General features: G+C 38.7%; 2 protein-coding genes across 2 annotated transcripts; both read right to left on the reverse strand.

Moving 5' to 3' along the window:
• Positions 1-252: 252 nt before the first annotated feature.
• LOC121369089 (serine/arginine repetitive matrix protein 2-like) lies at positions 253-15,746 on the reverse strand. Its single transcript, XM_041493938.1, has 6 exons — positions 15,691-15,746; positions 9,986-10,136; positions 8,513-8,739; positions 5,586-5,721; positions 3,658-4,878; positions 253-3,282 (listed from the first exon to the last, which is right to left on the reverse strand). The coding sequence occupies exons 2-6, from the start codon at positions 10,071-10,073 to the stop codon at positions 1,862-1,864; spliced, it is 3,093 nt and encodes a 1,030-aa protein (XP_041349872.1). The 5' UTR covers positions 10,074-10,136; positions 15,691-15,746; the 3' UTR covers positions 253-1,861.
• Positions 15,747-19,517: 3,771 nt separating this feature from the next.
• Positions 19,518-22,847, reverse strand: LOC121392602. Its single transcript, XM_041523751.1, has 3 exons — positions 22,510-22,847; positions 21,338-21,574; positions 19,518-19,816 (listed from the first exon to the last, which is right to left on the reverse strand). The coding sequence occupies exons 1-3, from the start codon at positions 22,733-22,735 to the stop codon at positions 19,569-19,571; spliced, it is 711 nt and encodes a 236-aa protein (XP_041379685.1). The 5' UTR covers positions 22,736-22,847; the 3' UTR covers positions 19,518-19,568.
• Between the last annotated feature and the right edge of the window lie 1,387 nt (positions 22,848-24,234).

The following is a 24,234-nucleotide window of genomic DNA, read 5'->3' on the forward strand; positions in this document are numbered from 1 at the left end:
GCAGATATGTTTGCATATTTATACCACATTCATTTCATTTTAACTTATTTTTGTGCCTATATCCAATTAAGGTTCAAGCACACTGTCCTGGGCACACACCTCAACTATCTGGGCTGTCTGTCCAGGACAGTGGGTTAGTTGTTAGTTGTTAGTGAGAAAGGAGAGGGTGTAGTGGCCTTACACCTACCCATTGAGCCCTTAAGAATTCGCTCTGAGTGGGAGCCGGTACCTGGCTGCGAACCCTGTACCTACCAGCCTCTAGTCCAATGGCTTAACCACTGCACCAGCGAGGCTGGTTTTATGCAACACATTATGGGGGGATATGTTCAACATAATATGTACCAGTAGCACAATAGTGGCTTTTGTAAATGGAACAAAAATTACACTAGTGAAATATAAAACCAAAAGAACACAAGTATGCAACAGTTACTTGGGATTCAAAGTGGAATGATAAAAGTGATAGTTTAAGGACTTTTTAAAAATACTTTCTGAAGTACATGTACCTATCGATATGGATTTTCAAGGATCACCCCCTAAATGAGATTCAGAAAACCATCAATGGTTATGTTGTTACCATCTCTGTTTAAAATATAACAACCATTTGCATTAAAGGAATTGCAATCATTTTATATACAGTAACATCTAAAAATAACCAATAAGTTCATACCCCAATGGTCACTGTACTTAACTTAGAATATATTTGGAAATATCTTTTAAATAATATACAAATGGTAGTTTTTAAGATTCTATATTTGTTTAAGATGGTTTAATGTTTTGAAATTGTGCTGATATGAATTGATTTTAATCACAAGTTATGATTTACATTAGTGCTATATTATAGAGGTCATCCTTGGTTATTCATACCGACATTCAGGGAGATTAACACTGTTCCAAATGAATAGTAAAACTTGTGAATAAAAAAACAAATACATATGATTAAATTCCAAAGTAGAAGTTGTTTGGAAGTTTTAACCATGAGGTTATTTAACTTTATTCTGAAACCACTGTTTGTATTAACTCATTATGGTGACCATTTAAAATGAAGTCATAAACTGTTATTAGCAGGATTATCGCTTATCACATGACCTGTCTGAATCAATTTGTTTGCTTTGACTAGATTTTCAATTGCATATTCTTCTCATCATTAATTTCAGTGAAGTAAGTTTTGAGTTGTGGTAAATATTAGAACAAAAATGAGATAATATGTATAATATTTAACAACTAGTGTTTAACTTGACAAATGTAACAAATATATGTGAAACTAAACACATGTTGTTGTTAGCTGGCGCATATCAGAAGTTAGGAATAAAGATGATATTCTCACTGTTCTTGTTGCGTTGCAGCATAAAAATAATACCAAATTAATAACTTAGACTATCAGCCTTATCCTGTTCAGGATGAATGGGGAATTCTTCTTAGCAAGCTGTGTAGATTTCACCACTGTTACAAGCACAGGAACAGGAAAAACCTGATAACCTACATTATTAACCTCTTATTCTCTATAAACATGCTACCTTCATAGGAAAAAAACCCTATTATTATTCTAAAAAAAACCACCCAAATGCACAAAATAGGTTGTAACATTAAAAAAGCATATAATGCCATTATCAAATTACATGTAAAACTCACAAATGGCACTAATCTAGTTGTAAAAAAACAAACAATAAATGTTTTATGAATGACATCAGTAAAAATGATGTTGCATAATTAAACCATGACACCACTGATATGTATTACAAAAGTAACCAATGACATCACCGATATGTATTACAAAAGTAACCAATGACACCACTGATAAGTATTACAAAAGTAACCAATGACATCACCGATATGTATTACAAGACTAACCAATGACATCGAACTACACATTGCTCTCCGACTGTTCATAATTACTGCCGTAAGTCAGTGTATACTGCTTATCTGTTAGCTCCTTCAATGCCTCCCACGAAGACTTCCGTGGGTACATGCTGCTGGAAGGTGGAGGAGCCGTGTTTGATGTCGCAGAACCTGCCCTTTCTGAGGAATGGTTTGAAGATGGATGTGAGGAATGGGTCTGAGGCACAAAGTCTGTCGCTGGGTAGGCACTACCTGGCCCAGGAAGCACACTGGATGGAACGTACGGTTGAGGATGAGGATGTCCTGAAGCACTGGTACTAGCTGGGTATGGCGTGCTACTAAACACGGAGCCTGTCACAGATTCGGTCTCTGCCGTCTGATGCGCAGGCTCGGCAGAGTCTGTCAAAGAACACAGCATCTCCCACTTAGACTTGGAGGGTTGCGTAGAAGGTTGTGAAGATGGTGGTGCCTGTGAAACACTTGCAGGAGGAGGAAGACCAGTTACTGGGGGACCTCCGGGTGCCATCACTGGAACAGGGCCTGGTCGGTTAGGGTCAAAAGCCACTGGTGGAAGTCCCACAGGGTATTGTGCTACCATGGGAACACCTCCCGGTCCATAGTACTGAGGAACATACATGGGCTGTCCCATATACTGGGGATTCATTTGTGGCATTGTCATGGGCACATGCTGACCTACATATGGAACTGTTCCAGGTGGTGGCATAGCAACATTTTCATAAGCGTTAGGCTCTTCAACACCATCAAATGATCCTTTGGAATTAGCATCACTCAATTCATCAGCAGAACTACCAACATTGGTTACTTTACGTGGCTTCGGTTTAGGTTTAAGCTTTGGTTGGGGCTTATCACCAACTTCAGAACTGGCATCAGTGATCTGTTTCTTTCGTTTAGGTTTATCAGCTTTTGAAGTTGAAGATACTGATGATGACTTCTTAATTTTTTTCGGTATTGCTGAAACATTCTGCTCAATTGGTGATTCGGTATCCAAATCAACTGATTTAGACTTCGGCTTTGGCGTTCTTGGCCGTGACTCCGTTTCAGTGTCCTTTCTTGTTTTCTTGGCAGTCTGAGTGGAAGAAGAACTCATGTGTTTTGGTAGAGGCTTCTTGTTAACGACACGCTTTGGATTCATCACAACAGCGTGACCTTTGCCTGTCTGTGTGGCAGTCTCTCTCAGAGTCTGAGTTGACTGTTCTCTCAACTCATACTCCAGATCTCCCAGTGACTTGAAGCCTCGGTCGTATCTATCCCGCTTGGACATCGGACGACTGTGTATGACATAATCGTCATAAGCATCAATGTCATCTTGTGTGTAGGTGGAGACAGATTCACCAAAGGAATTTCTTCTTTCTCGTCTTCGTCTACGACCATACAAAGATGATCTTGAGGAGTATAAGGACTGCTTTGATTGTGACCTCTCTAAGGCTAAAATAAAATGCAGAGAAACAAGATTAAGCACTTTTTATCACAAATAAATAATAAAAGCAATCCTGTCAACACTACTTTCTAAAAACAAATGACAAATGAAATTCAGATTGCATCAGCTTGATTTAACTTGATCAAGCTCATCTGACCTAATTTGCACTAAACTGTTGATACATTTAAACTGTAACCTCTAGCTTTGATGTCAAAAGTGACATTCAGACTAAAACTCTTGATTTGAGTCAAATATCCTCAACCTTCATGTCCTTTGACTCATTGTGACCTTCTTAATAAATATTATTTTTTACAACAAACCTTCATGCAACAAGTATAGCAGATAAAAGATGTTTTAACAATAGAGAATAAAAGCCAACTTACGAGCAAAATTATCCAGATCATCATCATCCCGCAGTCTAGATGCCATGCTATTGGGAGTGCCAGATCTGTCATCATCAATAATAGACCCAGTACTCCGTGAAGCCATTCGGCCAATCCGAGGTGGCCTATGCGACTTCTTCCTACCACTGCTGTTCTTTTGGAATCCCCCAGCAGGTCGCGTCGAAGCTCTCTCAAAAGCTGGTTCATACTCTGCTTTCCTAACAGGTTTCTGATCGTACAGCTCAGCATCTTTTCTCTTGTTCTGTGGACTCTTCCCTCGGTTGGGCCTGAGCGTGTGGCTTGTAGGTTTTAAATTGGCAGCTGCCTGGGGATTATGGATCCTGATTGGAACCATTTCCCCTGGCGATGGTGGCTCATCACTGTCATGCAGTACTCTGATTTCTTCATCACCATCTTCAGAGTTGTACCGCCGCTGTAGATGTTCTATCTCACTCCCAGATGAAGATGGACGAGGTGTTCTTTTGATGCTAGCAAATGCTGACCTCTTGCCACGTGGAGATTTAGGTGCTGAAGGTAAAGGAGGAGCAGGAGGAGTCTTGTTAACGAGGCCTGACGAAGAGGCTCCTGATTCAGAGTATGCCTCGTGGTCATCTGAAGCATTAGACGATATTCTCCTCCGTCTTTCTTCAGCCTCTGCCTCGTTTGCAGCAAACGATGCTCGGAATCTTGGATTACCATGAAGGGCGGCAAGAATAGGAGATTTGGGTATATCAGAGTCTTGCTCGTCATCAGTTCCAGTCCTTTTAATTTTCTTTTCGTTGATGGCATTGTCTCTGCGGGCACCTCCACTCTGCCTCAAAGGCTGGTTGTACTTAAAGGTTTCCGATTTCTTCGGACTTGTGGCATAGGAGCCAATAAGTGGAGAGGTCTTTTCCGCCACAGAGTTTTCAGGATAAGAATCATTCATCAATAATCTCTTGTCAGACTTTGGAGTTTCGTCACCATCATAGTTGCCTTGAACACCCCCATTGCTGGTCACCTCATTTGCATACCCATAACTGGTAGTGGACATTTCTGGTTCATCGAGCCTCATTTTATATTCATAAGATGCCTTCTGTCTGTTGTGTTCTTTTTTCTTCTTGTAGCAGCAGATGCCAATGATGGCCAACATGACAAGGAAGAATATGACGCCACCAGTGATTCCAACAATAAGACCCACAGCAATAGGGTTTGCATCGGTTAGGGTCGGATCTTGTCCAGCTGAAAGGATAAAATAAATTAAATAAAAGTAACACAAGAGTTTCCATTTGTTACGACATGTATGTACGAAGTACAGACCTCTCTTTGAACATCTTGCACTCAAAGAGGGGAAGGTTTATTTGTTTTGTTTAACGACATCACTAGAGCACATTGACTTATTAATCAATGGCTATTGGATGTCAAATATTTAGTAATTCAAAGAGGGGAAGGAGAAAACAATTTTGAACTCGCTTTTCATCATTTTGCTTTATTATTTGTTGTCACTTATGACGATATTATTTTTAGTTGTTTAACCGTGGCACCTGATGGAAAGTGTCGTGGTTGCCATCCTTACTTGCCATTGTGCCCACAAAATTAGAGATTGTCAATAGCAAGAAAAATGTCAATTTGCCCTACCTGCTTTGTCAATATTCCCTTCCCATACATCCCATGCTGTATATGTATCCTTAATTGTGAAAAATAATAAATCTTTATGTAAGAATTGGTGGTTTAAGGAACAAGTTGCTAAAGTGCTTTATCTAAATTTATTCATAACAAAACACAATTACAACCCGTTTTACCTTGGTTCCCCTCCAAGCTGCCTCTGTCTTAACCTATGTTAATTAACTGAACTGAATTCTTGCTGTGCCCCCACCACCACCACCACCACAAACCCCCCCCCCCCCAAAAAAAAAAACCCCATTAAAATTAGACTCCTGTATACTTACGGATATAAGCAGTCATGGTCATCTGATAGTTATACCCTCTGGCATCCATATAGTCCCTGTTCAGCTGAAAGGATGCTCGACCATTGGGCGAGACCATCGCTCCTGGCAATGCCGATCCACATATTAGTTTTGTAGCCTGAATCAAATAAACACAATACAAATGGTTTAAACAGTAGAGTTGAAACAAAGCTGAGACTTGTTCATGATGTCTAGTCATACCTGTTCAGCAACCAATATGTGGGTGTATTAAAATTAGCCTCTAACACACAGGTGACTATATGTAAATAATGCAGATTTATTTATACAAACTGTCAACTGGCAGTATTCAAACCTACTGCACCGATTCACATGACATTTGACAGCCCACGACCACATATTATCCACTCGGAAAACCAGAAGCCCAGCTAACCATAGGGTGGTGGCAGACACTCGATTCAAAACTAATGTAACAGTTTGTAACAAAGTGACAAACTTTTTTTTAACTGTTAGTGATTTTAAAGAAGAATTCAAGCAACTTTCTCTCTAAAACAATCTGGTAAAAACAAAGTAAAAAAAAGTTTGTTTTATTTAATGACGTCACTAGAGCACATTGATTTTTTATCTTATCATCGGCTATTGGACATCAAACATATGGTCATTCTGACACTGCTTTTTTTTTTATAGAGGAAAGCCGCTGTCACCACATAGGCTACTCTGTTACAACAGGCAGCAAGGGATCTTTTATTTGCCCTTCCCACAGGCAGGATAGCACAAACCATGGCCTTTGTTGAACCAGTTATGGATCACTGGTTGGTGCAAGTGGATTACACCTACCCATTGAGCCTTGCGGAGCACTCACTCAGGGTTTGGAGTTGGTATCTGAATTAAAAATCCCATGCCTCGACTGGGATCCGAACCCAGTACCTACCAGCCTGTAGTCCGATGGCCTAACCATGTCGCCACCGAGGCCGGTAAGCAATCTGGTATAAACAAAGAGTCCACTCTATCCTTTAAAAAGTTTGTTTTGTTTAACAACACCACTAGAGCACATTGATTCATTAATCATTGGCTATTGGATGTCAAACATTTGGTAATTCTGATGCCTAGTCTTAAAGAGGAAACCCACTACATTTTTCCATTAGTAGCAAATGATCTTTTATATTCATCTTCCCACACAGGATAACACCTTTTGATATTCCAGTCATGGTGCCCTGATTGGAATGAGAATTCACATTTGACAAAGACCATATATGTCTGTGAAAACACTTCTCTTTGTCACCTATGTTATTTGAGTGCATCTGTTAGTGATATTTGAGAAAGAAAGAAATGTTTTATTTAATGACGCATGCACTCAACACATTTTATTTACGGTTATATGGCGTCAAACAAATGGTTAAGGACCACACAGATAATGAGAGAGGAAACCTGCTGTTGCCACTTCAGGGGCTACTCTTTTTGATTAGCAGCAAGGGATCTTTTATATGTACCATCACACAGACAGGGTAGTACATACCACGGTCTTTGATATACCAGTCGTGGTGCACTGGCTGGAACAAGAAATAGCCCACATCAAGCGAGCGCTTTACCGCTGGGCTACGTCCCGCTGCTCGTGATATTTGAGAAGACTTCAAGCAACTTATTCTCTAGAAACAAAGAGACCACTTTATACTTTAAAGACTTCAAAAATTAGTTCAGAGTGAAGTTTGTTACTGAATCAAGGCTAGCTCTGGGTAGGCAAAACATTTTGCCAAATTGTCTATTAAACTTAAAAAGGGCTTCTAGATTATGGTAGCCCTACTCCCATGGCTAGTGATATTCAATATTTGGCTAGTAAATAACTATTATTGCCATGCCCGACGGCTAGTGAAAAAAATAAGTCAAATGTTGCAGTCTATTTTGTAAATATGAATATCCTCTCCCCACCCCAACCCCCCAATGTATTTTAAGCTGTATCTCCCTCTTTAGGTGACATATCTGATTATTACTATTATTTAGTAAAGTAGGGCTAGTGAATTTTATAAAAATTCTAGAAGCCCTGTTTATGTACACATGAAAACAAACCCAAACTCAGGCATATTTACATCAATTCTATCATCTAAACTGGACGAACAATTACAGTTAACATTTTCCCACACAATTGATTATGGATTTTTATAATCAATCATCACATCGGTAGATCCACAACAATCAATTTTCATCTGTAATCGATCATTGGAATATCACTACATTTACTGCACTATTTAAATGACTACATGTGGGAACTGGGGCAGGACATAGCCCAGTGGTGAAGTGCTCGCTTGTCACTGGCTGGAACGAGAAATAGCCCAATGAGCCCACCGACAGGGATCGATCCTAGACCAACCACACATCAGGTGAGCGCTGTACCGCTGGGCTATGTCCCACCCCTTTAAAACTAGTTCTGAGTAAAATTTGTGTATACCATAATAAATCTTTTCTTCTTGTTTTTGAATGACTACACTATTTAAATGAAGGAAGGAGGGAAATGTTTTATTTAACGATGCACTCAACACATTTTATTTACGGTTATATAGCATCGGACATATGGTTAAGGACCACACAGATATTGAGAGAGAAAATTTACTGTCACCACTTCATGGGCTACTCTTTTCGATTAGCAGCAAGGGATCTTTTATATGCACCATCCCACAGACAGGACAGTACATACCACAGCCTTTGTTACACCAGTTGTGTAGCACTGTCTGGAACAAGAAATAGCCCAATGGGCCCACTGACAGGGATTGATCCCACTGTGACCATGCATCGAGCAAGCACCTTACCATTGGGCTATGTCCTCCCCTTAAAACAAGAAATAGCCCAATGGGCCCCACCGTCAGGGATCGATCCTAGATCGAGCACGCTTCAGGTGAGCACTGTACCACCGAGTTACATCCCGCCCCCTATTTAAATGACTACATGTGGAAACTAACCGGATTTGAAGAGCCCTCAAGGATCAGTGTGAGATGCACGTTACAGTCATCCATGATGAGGCGCTGAAAAGTGACTTCAATTTCCGCCTTGCTGTTCTCGGCCACAAAGTTCAGGTTACACCTCATCGTGTTGGCCGTGGTCCCATCGGCGTACAGCGTGACGTGCTGGCCTGTCTTCACCGTCATGTAGCCAGCAAAGTTACACTTACCTGGATTATTCATATCATCTGAAACATTGGAAGAAAGGAAGATTAAATTTGTTTTAATGACTCCTGAGAAATATATGTATTCTAAACTATGTGTACAGTCTAATGTATCATTATTTTAACTTCTGGCCTAGAGAAAACCGGCTGCTGTCATCTAGACTATTCCTACTGGATAGCAGCAAAAAATCTTATACAGTGAAACCTCTCAAGACCGGACCCTATGTAAACAGGAATTCCCTCAAAACCGGACATTTTACAGAGTCCCTTTTTAAAAACCGGTACATAATGTAACCTCTCTAAACCGGATCCTTCGAAAACCGGATATTTTTATTGGTCCCTAGCGTGTCTGGTTTAGAGGAGTTTCACTGTATATTTGTATTAAGCTGCTCTGCATTTAGTGATATAAGCAAAAAATATATATAATGCAAAATAATTTTTTTTATTGCACAGTCAGAATTGTCTTTATTACTGTAGTAAGATTAAATGGGTATGTAATAAATGAGATCCTCATTAGAAGTAGATCACAGTGACCTAGTTATGATTTGCAACACACTGCCATATCAAGTTATACTTGCAGGCAAGATTTGATGATCCTATATGAATAGATAAGGAAGATGTCACCCGGACAAGGATTTCCTTTAATGCACAGTAATGTGTGAAACGGGTGAAGTTAAAGTTTGTTCTGTCTAAGTTGTAGTTGAATGCAAAATTTGATGATCCTATATGAATTGATAAAAAAATAAGAAAGAAAGAAATGTTTTATTTAATGATGCACTCAACAAATTTTATTTACGGACATATGGCATCAGACATATAGTTAACGACCACACAGATACTGAGAGCGGAAACCCGCTGTCACCACTTCATGAGCTACTATTTTCGATTAGCAGCAAGGGATCTTTTATATGCACATCCCACAGACAGGGTAGTACATACCACGGCCTTTGATATACCAGTCGTAGTGCACTGGCTGGAATGGGAAATTGCCCAATGGTGGGGATCCATTCCACACCGACCATGCATTGAGCGAGTGCTGTACCACTGGGCTACGTCCAGGCCCTTGAGAAGAAAAAAACTGACGGACGTATGAACAACACCATATTATAATATGACAAACGCTTATTTCTATTAAACGTCTCACCTTTCTCCTGGGAAGTCACTTCTCTGGGAAGTCACTTCTCCTGGGAAGTCACTTCTCCAACTTTTTAAATTTGTGATTAGAACATGAACGAGATCTGTTAAAAATTATTATCTGAAATAAACTTACAAGAGCTTTCAGCATTCTGGGCTTTTCCATCTGAACTCAATAAAAGAATAAGAAGAACTTGAAGTAACTTGAGGCCAACAAGCCCCATGTTGATTTATAATTTGTCTCCAATGTTGAATGTTTCAATGTCTACATAGTGAGTTTTATCAATCTGAAAAACAAATAATATCACATAAATTGATTTGTTCACAAACACATTGTCTAATCTACTGTAAATTTAATTAACAGCTTGCACAATTTTATCTTGTGGAAATTAAATGGGTCTTACTAAGCATTCAAATGCACTGATCGAAAATTTCCGATGTCAAGTATGATCATGGTTCTTACACTTGGAAACACATCAAATTCCAGGACATTTCCAGGACATTTTAAGATTTTTCCAGGACAAAATATACAACATTTTTGCCATCTGGTATGCATTTGTTTAATAAAAGAAAAAGCTATAACCATTATCAGGTCCAACATCTTATTACATGAACAATAAAATAAACACAATAAATAAATTTTGATTTTAATTATTTAAATTTATTTGGTTATTTGGAATTCATCATATCATTTTATATATGAAGTTTGGTAAGTAAACTGTTATATCAATGATTGGGTAGGTGTAGCATAAAATTACCATCTTAAAAATAATATTTAATTATATACTGACTATCCCTTCAGCATAAAGTTTTTTGTAAATGACATAAATTTAATGTTGTCAAGATACATAAAACATTTTCCAAAGATATATTACGTGTTCGTGTACACTGTTGCTAGCACAATGTAACAGTATCACCTGGATTTCTTAAAAGAGCAGAACATTTGTGCATGTAATTCAGCATGGAGCTTCCCTACATTCAATATATAAGATAAGATTACCATCAACTCTTATTGTTATATCTTGCACCTTTAACAACTGAATATTTCAGGGTGGTAAACCATTTTCATTGTCACTGTATTATCATTTAAAGGAACCACATACCTTCTCAGAATTCAACATATATTATTAGACAAACACTAAGACCACTTTAGTCCACTACCAACAGTTTGTAAAGGTACCTTCACAGTCATTCAACTCCAACTGAACTGTGTAGGTTATATTTCCAGAATGCCATTGCATTATCACACAAACAATATAAAAAAAAAATGAGAGAAACGAAAAAGCCAACATCACAGTTTAACTTGTCCAGCAATTTGTGCTTGAAAAGTGAAATAATAATAATAGGCCTGGAATCAGCAGTCCAGATTTGATGAAAGGGTAATTTTTGTAATTATATTTCACCTGTCAAAAGTAAAGTAAACTAAAGTACAAGTGAACAAGTTAGATAGAATTATCTATTCTCCATATTCAAATGGTTTCCGATATTTGGGGTGCTCATTCATGATTTTTTTTTACATCATTCATTTTCTCTTGCAGTTCTTTTTCAACTACTTTCAAAAGGTTTTCTTTTTCTTTTGCGGCCCTTCTCATGCTGTTGCTCTTAGAAAGCAGTGTTAGATTGCCCTGGGCTTCTGCTTTTTTGGCCATGCTGTCTGCACTCACGAACAGAGATTTTATATCTGTCTGCAGTTGGGTTTTCCTTCTCTTTACGGCATCAACTTCTTCAAACAGCTTTCTTTTAGAACTTTTGGATTCCTTTTCCTTTGTTTCCCTCTTTTGTTCATCTAGGTACATATAGTACCTCCGTCTTCCACTAGATTCTGACATTAACAATGTATTGTCCATCACTACATTCGGCATATCCAACAGACCTAACGTGGTCACAAATGACCCTCCTTGCCACTGTGGTTTGCTGCGACATGTTTTCAGTCTCAATATGTCTATTGATGGAAAATCCTCTTTCAACTGTTGCTTGGCCATGTGAGAGGAGTAACACCGTCTGAATAACTTTCCAGAGTTTCTGTAGATGTTTTTTCTTTGAAATGGCATCAAACCAGAATGAATCAACTCTGTCAATATCCGAGTCAAATTCGGTCTCCTTCATTTCTTCGACAAGCTGGCCATACTGTCTGTAAGCTTCATCAGCATCAATTTCATCAACTCTCCCTACATCAGTCAACATTTCCAGCATCTGTTTACATTTATGCTTGCTTGCAAGAGGTTGCTTAACAAGTTGCCTTGGATCCAGGCAAATCATACATCTTGCCAATCGGTAGACGAATGGCATTTTTTCTAATAATTTCATCACCATCTCCACCAGAAATGTCCTACACCGCATCTTTAAATTCAAAATGTCCCGATCATTGCATTTCTTGGCAATTTTCACATCCTTTAGACAAACTGAAAGCGGTTGTGGATAGGAGCAAGAAATGATCTATCCCCGATTACCGAGCCATTTATCTATTATGTTGTAATGGCTAGTATAACCATCAACATATTAGATTAACGAAACTATAACTTTTATTTCATTTTATTAATAAAATAAAGAATCGTTTTTCCTTGAAATTCAAGCACTTTTCCAGGACAACATAGATTTATGTCATTTTTCCAGGACATTCCAGGCCTGGATTTTAAAATCATGAAATTCAAGGACTCCAGGTTTTCCAGGACGCGTACGAACCATGATGATCCATTCATCTGGTGATTAGTATGATCCATTCTCATCAACAACCTATGTTGCCTTCTTGTTAGAAATTTGAAACTAGAGTAGTGACTGGTTATGACTAAAAAATACATATGTACCATAATACCTACATGTACATAGGGAATAATACATGAGTGGCCGTTAGATACAATTTATCTCACAAGGAGTTCTTTTAAAATGTATCTTTAACGAGCGAAAGCAAAAACAATTCTTCTAGATTATGGTAGCCCCACTCCTATGACTAGTGACATTCAATGTTGGACTAGTAAATAACTACTATTGCCATGCCTGATGGCTAGTGAATTTTTTGAGTAAAATGTTACAGTTTAGTCTATTTTGTAAACATGAATATCCTGCTCCCATCCCCACCACCCCAGTGTTAGTGTTTTAAAAACTCTGCCTTTTTAGGTGACATATCCAATTATTACTATTATTTAGTAATACTGAATTAACTTAAAAGTAAAGTTGGGCAGTAAATTTTTAATAGTGAAGGAATTTTTTTTAATCACTGATCCCATGGCTAGTGAATTTTATAAAAATTCTAGAAGCCCTGACAAAAATATCTAGAGGCCCTTAATTAATTTTGTTCAGTATAAAAACTAACACTAAATTAACAGACTAAACAGGTAAGGGTGTCAGTGTATCAGTGTGATACATGTAACTCCACCTGACATAGGACTTGTACATATATATGACAATTATTATAGTATCATACATGTGATTGTCATGCATACATGCAAAGACCAATTATGGCTCAGTCATTGTAGAGTTTAGCTTAAGGGTGAAACGTACATATATATAATCAAGCTTCGAAATTCAATTGGTGGATTTGAAAGCAAGATTTGTATTATTTTTATTAGGTAATAAACACTCAAATTTGACAAGCAGTTCTCAAAATTATTACTAATATGGATTTAAAAGCTTATGATTTGCATGCATATTATCATCAGATCTTGCTTTTCATGGACGAATTCAAGTAGAGTAATTTAGCTTCACTTAGCATGCAAATCTATATATGGTATCAATACAATATTTTATATGGCTCCCCATGACCTACTAAGTCTGGGGAGCAATCAATCACTCCCCTCAATTTTTTCTCATGTCTATAGGTCTGTATCACACTTGATAATGAGAAATTTTAGATGTACATGAATTTGAAAGCTAGTGTCAAAAATAAGATGGAAAGCAATTCGTGTTTGTGGTACCGTTTATCAGACAGCTGATTATGCTAATAATATTTAAAGTAAAATTCTTATTAACTTAAAGTAAAGTAGGGCTACTGAAGTTTTAATTGTGGTTAGTAAATGTTTTAAATCACTAACCCTATGGCTAGTGGATTTTATAAAAATTCGAGTGACCATGGGCTAATTTTTAGCGTCATTTGCTACTTGCTTTTTGAAATTGTGTATACTTTTCAAACCAATAAGTACTATTAGTACATGTATATTTAAGAAACATAATTTGTTGAAGAAATGGCTATATCATGGAACATTTAACATCACTGTACATGTACTATTTAGGTGATGCCATGTGATATAACCAGCTGCATGGCAACTGTTGAAATTTAATGTTTTGTCTTGTCACATTGGCATTTATTGTATGAGACACTTGTATCATAGTCACCTTTGCTGAAAAGGTAAAAACGTTATAGAAACAGTTTGAAGTGGGTTCTGGTCCAGGGCTTGAAACTATGGTGGCCCCCAAAATAATAATGGATGTTGTCAAATTATGGTAAGCGAACCATGAGCAATATTTTAATGTGGAATACAAATATTAATAGTAAAGTAAAGTTTGTTTTATTTAACGACGCCGCTAGAGCACATTGATTTTTTTATCTTATCATCGGCTATTGGACGTCAAACATATGGTAATTCTGACACTGTTTTTAGAGGAAACCCGCTGTCGCCACATAGGCTACTCTTTTTACGACAGGCAGCAAGGGATCTTTTATTTGCGCTTCCCACAGGCAGGATAGCATAAACCATGGCCTTTGTTGAACCAGTTATGGATCACTGGTCGGTGCAAGTGGTTTACACCTACCCATTGAGCCTTGCGGAGCACTCACTCAGGGTTTGGAGTCGGCATCTCGATTAAAAATCCCATGCCTCGACTGGGATCCGAACCCAGTACCTACCAGCCTGTAGACCGATGGCTTGCCACGACGCCGGTCAATATTAATAGTGGCTCATATGTTATAGTTCTAAAGAAGATCACTCACATAATATTATTTGGACGACTAACGTCATTATTTTTTTGATATTTAAGTCACCCAAAGAGGACATTGGTTGCATTTGGCTACCTGGCCACAGGCTGTTTCGAGCCCAGTGGTCATCACTGGGTGTGAATCCGAGAAAGTGTTTCCCATAAAATTTGAAATTCTGCGATCTACTAACTAGCACTTCTTGCCAACTTTAATTTTTAAAAGATGCCCCCCCCCTCTAAAATAAATATATAAAACATTTTATAGAACTGAAGGTAGAATGTACAAAAAAAACTTTAGCATTCCTGTACTACTATTCACACAATGCCTAGTGTATCTAGAACTAGTGCAGTGAACACATTAAGTCAATACAGTGAATACTGTCTGGACTAATCTAGACCTTATAATATATATATATATATTATATATTATATATATATATATATATATATATATATATATATTATATGGATATGCTGACTATAGTAAATTATAACATAATATTATGGCCATAGCAGATTACTAATCAGTGATTCTCCTATAAAGCTTTGAAAACAGGAAGTGTCTGTCAATGACCAATATTAAGTTTACATTCTGCATACAAATGCACCAGTTGACAGTCATAAAATGTAACACACACAAAGCATTAATGGTGTTATATTCTACATACTTACAAACATAAAAATGACACAGTCATGTCAATACAACTTATTGTTATGAACAACACAACCAAAATAAACTAAACATTGCTGACCTGTCTGTTCAGACCTCGTTGACAAAACCAAAATGCATCTAAATATAGCAATCCTAATTTCTTTCTGCTTTACAGCCATAATTATTATTTACCTAAATGCTAGTAAACTTCATAATTAGAAATCAATTAATTACAATTTACACCATGTCCAATCTTAACAATCTTGGCAATTGTAACATACCTGTCGTCATTGTCCCATTTTACAAACACAGACGCCATTTTGCAATGTTAATTATGAGTTACCTGAATGGTGGAAATAGGCCCAGGTAGTCCATAATGCTGGTGATATTCAATCTGTATAAAGTAGTTATTTAATTGTTATAAATGCAGATACGCCTATGTAGTAATTTACTATACTACAAACTATTTCTAAAGAGGCACATTAAACAAGCGTTTAACGTCGAATAACATAAATTATTAATTGTTTTTGTTATTGATTGTTGAGGCCTGAGCTGACCTACCGACCTTGTTATTCAACAGGCGTGTCAAATCTACATGCGTGGGAATACTTAGGCCTACTGTTATTGAAAGAGACATAAGTATATCTTGAAACCCAGAACCAGCTATTGGCGCAGGTCTGTCTTGGCTGATTTATATACACAGGTCCGTAGGAATGACATCTGAAAGGGTGTGTACACAATTTCTCGTGGGGTCACACGTCTTGAGTAGGTGGGTGGGGCACATGCCACATTTTTTAATCCATATTTTTGTCCCTCTCTATATAAATAAAGATAACAATGTAGCTTATCCTCGCACCACCAAATATATAATTATATATTGTGTCCCCCTACTCGAGATATCGTTCACACGGATGGGCCAATAGGCGCTCAGGCTTCCATTTTTGTACGGGGTGGGGGTGGGCAGGCTGGATAACAACATAATTTATTCATATTAGCATTACTACCGAACAGCTATATAGGGTTGCAAACGAATCACTACGCATTTTTACATGGATTACAACTAATTTTGAGTGTAAAATGATGGAAATGCATGGTAAAAAGGTCTCAGGTTAGCACATTTAAATTTGAGGTTTTGCTCCAGCAATAGGGAGCACTTGCCTTCTGTCTCGTACGCTTATGTCAACTAGATATATCGTGTCCCCCTAATGGATGGGGGTGGGGGGTGGGTGGTGGCTCAGTGGTAACGCGGTCGGTTTGGGATCGATCCTCGTCGGAGGGCTATTATTTTTCGCTCCAGCCAGTGCACCATGACTGGTACTTCAAAGGCCGTGGTATGTGCTATCCTGTCTATGAGATGGTGCATATAAAAGATCCATTGCTGCTAATCGGAAAGAGTATCCCATTGCGTGGCGGAAGCAGGTTTCCTCCCTCAAACCGTAAATAAAATGTGTTGAGTGCGTCGTTAAATAAAACATTTCCTTCCTTCCTTCCCTAATGGAGATATCGTTCTTACGGGCCTGCATAGAGTTGGATAAAAAAACCCCGTATATTTTGATCTTCAAATGTTGGTAGTGGGTGGGGACTCAACCCCCCGGTTCTATACGTGCCTGTATGTACACGCCTGTGTACTGTATTAATTTAAGCAACTGACCGCTGCTAGACCGTGCTCTAGAGTATTTCCCGCCGTACATGTAGCCCATTAATTTGCGGTTTCTTCCCCTGTATACATACCAGAAATAGTTCAGATGTTTTATGTATGTTAAATATAAACTGAGGTTTGTTTAACGTTTGTTTTTGTTTTGTGAGTGCGAGTGTTATGGTGCAATTCAGGCGGTGGGCTACACTTAGTAAGTTAAATGTAGTTGGAATATTTCTATTATGGGCTATATATATATATATATATATATATATATATATATATATACATCAACGATAAAAGTGACATATTGAGAATACTACATTAATTACCGTTAGATACCACTTATCTTACGAGTTGTTTTAAAACGTATTTAACAAGCGAAAGCAATTGGATGCGTTTTTGAACACCGAGTATCTAACGGACACGAATGTAGTGTTCTGTTTCTTACATAACCCAGGTTTAAAACAAAATTAAACGTCATTTTCACATCTAACTATTAATTTCGATCGAGCGTATAATTTTGATTGGATGATAATGGCTCTGTGGACCGGGTCGTCACATAGGAGCAGCTAGTCGCACGCTATCACATGTATCTGTGTTTGTTTTGTTTAACAACATTACTAGAGCACATTGATTAAATAAAATCATCGGCTATTGGGTATCAGACATTTGGTAATTCTGACACACAGTCGTCAAAAGTTTTGTTCAACGACACCACTAGAGCACATTGATTTATTATTGGATGTCAAACATTTGGTAATGGGGACATATAGTCTTAGAGAGGAAACCCGCTACATTTTTCCATTAGGAGCAAGAGATCTTTTATACGCACCATCCCACAGACAAGATAGCATATACCACGGCCTTGGATATACTAGTCGTGGTGCACTGGCTGGAACGAGAAATAGCCTAGTGAACCCACCGACGGGATAGATCCTAGACCAACTGCGCATCAGGCGAACGCTTTACCACTGGGCTACATCCCGCCCCTTACATAGAGAAGTAAATGTAATTGCCTTACACCTACCTACACAGGCTGGTAGGTACTGGGTTCGGATCCCAGTCGAGGCATGGGATTTTTAATCCAGATACCGACTCCAAACCCTGAGTGAGTTCTCCGCAAGGCTCAATGGGTAGGTGTAAACAACTTGTACCGACCAGTGATCCATAACTGGTTCAACAAAGGCCATGGTTTGTGCTATCCTGCCCGTGGGAAGCGCAAATAAAAGATCCCTTGCTGCCTGTCGTAAAAGAGTAGCCTATGTGGCGACAGCGGGTTTCCTCTAAAAAAAACAGTGTCAGAATGACCATATGTTTGACGTCCAATAGCCGATGATGAGATAAAAAAATCAATGTGCTCTAGTGGCGTCGTTTAATAAAACAAACTTTACTTTTACACCTAACTACCCACTGAGTCCTTAAATTCGCTCTGGGTGAGAGCCGGTACCGGGATGCGAACTCATCATCTACCGGCCATAAGTCAGATGACGTAACCGCTACTCCACCGACGCCAGTCTGATGGTTTGGTATCATGTTATTATTTTTGGATGGAGCTTATTAATAGTTGGTTTACCACTTGTTCAAAACAGTATTCACATCTAGTCTGATCATAACAGGGTTTGTATTAAGAAAGAAATCATTTCTGTGCGAAAACATATCCAATTTAGGCATATATTCCGAATTTCATATAAGAAATTGGTCTCATAGATAGGGGATGGGGATTAAGCGAAACACTGTTTGCAATATATCAAATATTACACCTGGAAATTAATTAAGCATCACACAAATAGATAGCACTGCAGCCAAAAAAAAAAAGAAAAAAAAAAAGAAAGAAAAAAGGCGCTTAAAAGGAAATGTTTTTTTTTTTAACGACGCACTCAACACATTTTATTTAGGTCTACGATTATATGGCAGGCGCTTAGAAGTAGAACTCCTTTATTATAGAATTCATACCAAATAGTGAGTTTTCATATGTTCTGTATCTACTAGATATTTACAGATATAACATGACTAAATTATTTATGATAAGCACATCAGTGTCAGTGGCGGAGGAAGGTGCAAAAAGTGGTGGTGGTGGTGGTGGTGTGTGTGTGTGTGGCACATGCACACATATATAAATATAAATATATATAAACCATCGCTGCTGCTACGGGATCAAGAAAAGTGTGTGTGTGTATGTGTGTGTGTGTGTGTGTGGGGGGGGGGGCACACGCCCCCTTGCCCCCCCCATCCCGCTTCCTTCGCCAGTGTGATTTCAGCTCCATAGTGAAATTACCATTTTTATTTATTAGAATACATTAAATATTGATGTAATGAGTGTTACTTTCTGTCCATCTTTTTCAATCTTTTCTGTATATACAAAGCATTAATTTGAGTGTTTTTATCCGTAACATTACTTGCGAAGTATATGTATAGTCTTTGTATTAATTGCAATAGGGGGCCTACTATAAATTAATAAACAAGTTCAAATTAAATTTTATTATTTTTTTAATCAGGAAAAATAAATGTCATGATTGTTTTTCATTCCATATCTTTCTTAAAATCTGCATCCACACACATTTTCTTAATTGGACTGAACATTTGAAGTCCATTCGTCATGTCGCACTGGCCATTGTACACAACACGGTTCTTTTGGCAGACGACAAAGAAGGGAGACCACTCTCTCCCGACCCATGGATTGAGTCCGTCTGGCAGTGCGTTGCAGCTGGAAAACCGGACGTTACAGGGCACACAGTGAGCAAACTTGCACTGGTTCGCTTCGTATTCACCTAAAATAAAATAAAAAAGTACTGACAGTTAAACAACAGGTTTAATGATTAAATATGCATAGTCCTTTAGAACATTTTTTTTTTTTTTATATAGCTGGTTGCAAATTACAGGCTGAATCATGAATAGAATTTTTTTATTTTTTTTTATACAATGTACATGTATACGATATATCCGAGGTTGTCGTAATGTTTATGGAAGTTCAAGACAGTATTTATAGTCCTTCCCACAGGGAATGCCGTTTTTCATAATATGGAATTTACTACAAGCTATTTCTTTTTGAGCCGATTGTTTTCTAAATTGAACACACAAATGTCCCGTTGGATTGAGTCCAAAACGAAAAATAATTATGCAATTTTAATGAAATAATTTGACGCATGCTTTAGAACAGTTCATCGAAAATAATTTTGAGGAGCTACATGTATTTCAGTGATGTTTAACTTACATTAGTCGGCCGAATTATAGCTCTTGTATGCAGAAGAAACATACATGTATTTATAGTTATTTCTGAGCCGATTGTTTTCTAAATTACACAAACAAAATTAAATAGTATTTTGTTTCGTTATTTCCAAAACACTTTTATTTTTCCTGTTACGCAGGCCCGTAGGAACCGGGGCGGATCGGGGGGTGGGGGGGGGAGTGAAGGGCACGTGCCCCCAACTTGTGAGCACCCCCCCTTTTTTTTTTTTTTTTTTTTTTTTTTACATATTAATGTTTGCCATTGTAACCAAAATCTGATATAGTGTTTGTACCCAATCTATCAGTGTCTCTCCACCCCACGACTCCCAAAGTTGTTTCTACGGGCCTATTACGTCAAACCAAAAAAAAAAAAAAAAAAAAAAAAAAAACTTGTAGGAGGATCGGATGGAATATACTATCACTATAGTTATGGTCAACTATACTCGAAAATTGACGGGTTTAGCCCCATCTATGTGCTGATCGATTACAAAAACCCATAATCAATTGTGTGTGAAAACGTTAACTGTATAATTGTACCTCCAGCTAAGACAATGGAATTGACGTACATGTATATGTTGGGGATGGTGTTTGTTTTCATATATAGGCTACATAAAGGAAAACAATATTAAATTATAGTTAGCCATTTGTAGGGTCTAGTGGGGCGGGACGTAGCCCAGTGGTAAAGAGCTCGGCCGGTCTGGGATCGATCCCCGTCGGTGGGCCCATTGGGTTATTTCTTGTTCCAGCCAGTGCACCACGACTGGTATATCAAAGACCGTGGTATGTACTACCCTGTCTTTGGGATGGTGCATATAAAAGATCCCTTGCTGATAATCGAAAAGAGTAGCCCATGAAGTGGCGACAGCGGGTTTACTCTCTCAGTATCTGTGTGATCCTTAACCATAAATAAAATGTGTTGTAGTAGCAGCAGCAACAGCAGCAGCAGCAGCAGCAGTAGTAGTAGCCTAGTAGTAATTATAGTAATGCTAGTTGTAGCGTTAGCAGCATCATCATCAACAGCAGCAAACACATGTTCATTATTATTAATAAGTGATTCTACTCACATGGGTCCACGGGTTCTTTTCTCTTGCCACACTCGACTGAAGTGTGCGGCTCACACCGCTTTTCGTCTTCGTTGTAGAGAAGTGGGTACGGGCATTCTTTCAAGTGAGGGTCTTGGCTGATAGTAGTCTCCCTTGATCTGCAATCGAAATACTGGGCACAGTTGTCGGACTTGGCAGTCATTCCGTTTCCGCCTTCGTAGCATGGATTTAGCTTCTCCAATTCGGTTTTGATACTGCCTGGAATCAAATAGCACATGACATAATATAATCCGCATTTCTATATAGTGCTTTTTATATGATTTCTGCCTGCCTATCTGTCCGTCCACCCATCTTTCTATTTTTGGATAGGATGGATGGACACGTGGGTTGATGGATAAATGAAAGGGTGTACGAATAGATGAGATAGCTGCTCAATAATGGACGCCACTGGGGCATTTTATTTTATTGTAACTTTATTTCTGTGAGTATATTAAATTACGGCACATACCGCAGTTACATGCACGTGGGCAGACCGTCCAGAATAGAGGTTTATGATTAGTTGCTAGCGGTTACTTGAAAAAGAAATCCATGTAGTGTCCTCATACCTATTGGGTGTAATGTAAACCCTAACCGGCCTTGACATACGACTGGTAGGTACTGGGTTCGTATCCCGGAAGCTGCTCCCACCCAATGCGAGTTTAACGTCTCAATGGGTATGTGTAAGGCCACTGCAACGATTTCTCTCTCACTAACCACTAACAACTAACCCACTGTCCCGGAAAGACAGTCCAGATAGCTAAAGTGTGTGTCCAGGACAGTGTGCTTGAACCTAAATTGGATATAAACACAGAAAATTTAAACGAAATAAATTAAATGATGCAAAACCAGTTACCTACCAACCTCAAATGTGTAACAACGTTGCGTCGGGGGGTGGGGTGGGGTGGGGGGGGTAGGGGGTGCACGAATACTCATTTGGAAATGCGCTTGGGAATTGTTTTTTTTGTAAGTATTTTTGGAAGGGAGGGCACGTTTAACTCGTTCATCATATAAATGAAACCCCTTTCAAAAATTCCTGGTGATGCCCATCATCTTTAAGGCCTCTGACTTAACCACCTTCGCATACGAGCTGATCAGTAGGGCTTTTTTTTTTACCTGCAGTACTATAAAACATTTCTCAATTCTGTACAACTTACATTTGTCCCACCGTGACCCCCGACCCACGCACGTCTTGGTGTCTGGGTCCCACACACTCTTGCCGCAGTCGAAGTCGTATTTCTTTCCAGCAAAACACAGGTAGAACTTGGAACAGTCCCTTGGATCGGCCACCCAGTTCTGGCCTGGTTTGTTAGCTTCGCATGGAAACTCGGCCTGCACCAGCGCGCCAAGGAACACCACGATGACCGCATGGAACACGAGCATTGTTACAGTTTGGAAACTAAAGAAACGTCTAAGCAGATTCAGAGATAAGTCTTTGTCTACGTAGGACCGTGAAAAGAAAGTCTTGTCTTGGTGCAATCAAGAGTTAGTCTTGGTGTTGGTATAGTCTGGTATAACCTGTTTGATGTTTAGACTAGCAAGCCAATATATAGAGAGTCCTTAAGCCCACACGGTCGTAGAACAAGGATATGGAATGGACAAGGAGTGAGTCAAGGGGTGGGTATGCAAGGGTTTGGTACTTGTGCGAGTTTTGAATCTAGAATTGCTTCACATAGATGTACATGAATGGATTGCAATGCTTCGAATCTCTTTTTATTCTTCTTTATCGTTATTATCCTCAATTTAAGCATGTACAGAAAAATGTGCTAGCCTGTCTGTTACTTTCTAAATCCGCTAAGCCGTTTTACCTGCAACCCCATTTTAACCAAAGTTTCTTCCCTTAAATGATGTAATGAATCTTATACGTCAATCCGTGTCGTTTGGCAAACATATTTGTTTGCTTGTCTAATCAGAGGAAATGTTTATGATGTTGTTGCTAATGGAGACATGTACGGCTCTTAAATATATATAATTAATTTCCCTCTTGAACCAATGACAGCTTTCGTAGGTAATTTCTTATCAAAAGTAAGCACACTCGTCACTTGAAACTTCAAAGTATTAACATGGTACTAGGTGGAGTTACCCAGGGCACAGCGGGTATGAATTGTATTTGTTAAGCAGTGAAACTGTCGATCGTACATTTCACTGTATAACCTTTTGAATTTCCACGGGGGCGGGATGTATCTAGTGACCAGGGTTAAGCCGTTTGCCTGCGATAAATGGGTCTTGGCATCGATCACCTTTAAGTGGCTTCTTTCTTTCTTTTTTTTTATCGAAGGGGATGTGGTTGGTGTTTCTATGTTGTTTTCGTTTTTCGTTTTAAAAATTATTGTTATTTCTTTTTCCTTCTTTTTTTTGTCCTGAGTGTGGTATATGTTGTCCTGTCCATGTAAAAATCTTCATCAAAGAACCATTCAAGTGGTTGATGCCAAGTGCGTGAACAGACATTTTAGCAAGAAGGGATCTAGACTGTGGTGAGCGAACTTTATAAGGATGGTGGTGGTGGTGGTGGTGGTGGTGGTGGTGGGGGGGGGGGGGGTCGAGTCATGCTTTCCGGGAAAATATATTGATAAAAGAAAATTAGCTCGAGACAGGATGGGCTTTCGACCCCCCTGAACCCTCCCCCCTGCACACGCGCCTGGATGCAGGGTTTTCTCTCTCACACTTTAAGCCACGTGGAGGTTATCGTCTCATATTTTAGAAAAGAGTGGCCCATTGAGTGACGTCATCGGGTTTCCTCACTCATTAACCATCTGACATGTCCGACGCTGTATGTCCATCATTAAAATATGTTTAGTGCATCTTTAAATATATTTCTTGTTTTCTTCATAATGAGTTGGGGGTATCGTCAAATAAACATTCCTTTCTGTTAGTTATGATTA

The sequence above is a fragment of the Gigantopelta aegis genome, chromosome 3 (assembly GCF_016097555.1).
Source record: "Gigantopelta aegis isolate Gae_Host chromosome 3, Gae_host_genome, whole genome shotgun sequence".
Classification (NCBI taxonomy): Eukaryota; Metazoa; Mollusca; class Gastropoda; order Neomphalida; family Peltospiridae; genus Gigantopelta; species Gigantopelta aegis.

What these genes read in the sequence shown, in the direction of transcription:
- LOC121392602 (XM_041523751.1), bottom strand. Translation starts at nt 22,735, where the DNA reads ATGCTCGTGTTCCATGCGGTCATCGTGGTGTTCCTTGGCGCGCTGGTG. An exon ending in GGGGTCACGGTGGGACAAAT is followed by an intron (nt 21,575 to 22,509) that starts GTAAGTTGTACA and finishes ATTTGATTCCAG; the next exon opens with GCAGTATCAAAACCGAATTG. An exon ending in AAAAGAACCCGTGGACCCAT is followed by an intron (nt 19,817 to 21,337) that starts GTGAGTAGAATC and finishes ATTTTATTTTAG; the next exon opens with GTGAATACGAAGCGAACCAG.
- LOC121369089 (XM_041493938.1), bottom strand. Translation starts at nt 10,073, where the DNA reads ATGGGGCTTGTTGGCCTCAAGTTACTTCAAGTTCTTCTTATTCTTTTA. An exon ending in TTGAGGGCTCTTCAAATCCG is followed by an intron (nt 5,722 to 8,512) that starts GTTAGTTTCCAC and finishes TATTTGATTCAG; the next exon opens with GCTACAAAACTAATATGTGG. An exon ending in TGATCTGGATAATTTTGCTC is followed by an intron (nt 3,283 to 3,657) that starts GTAAGTTGGCTT and finishes ATTTTATTTTAG; the next exon opens with CCTTAGAGAGGTCACAATCA.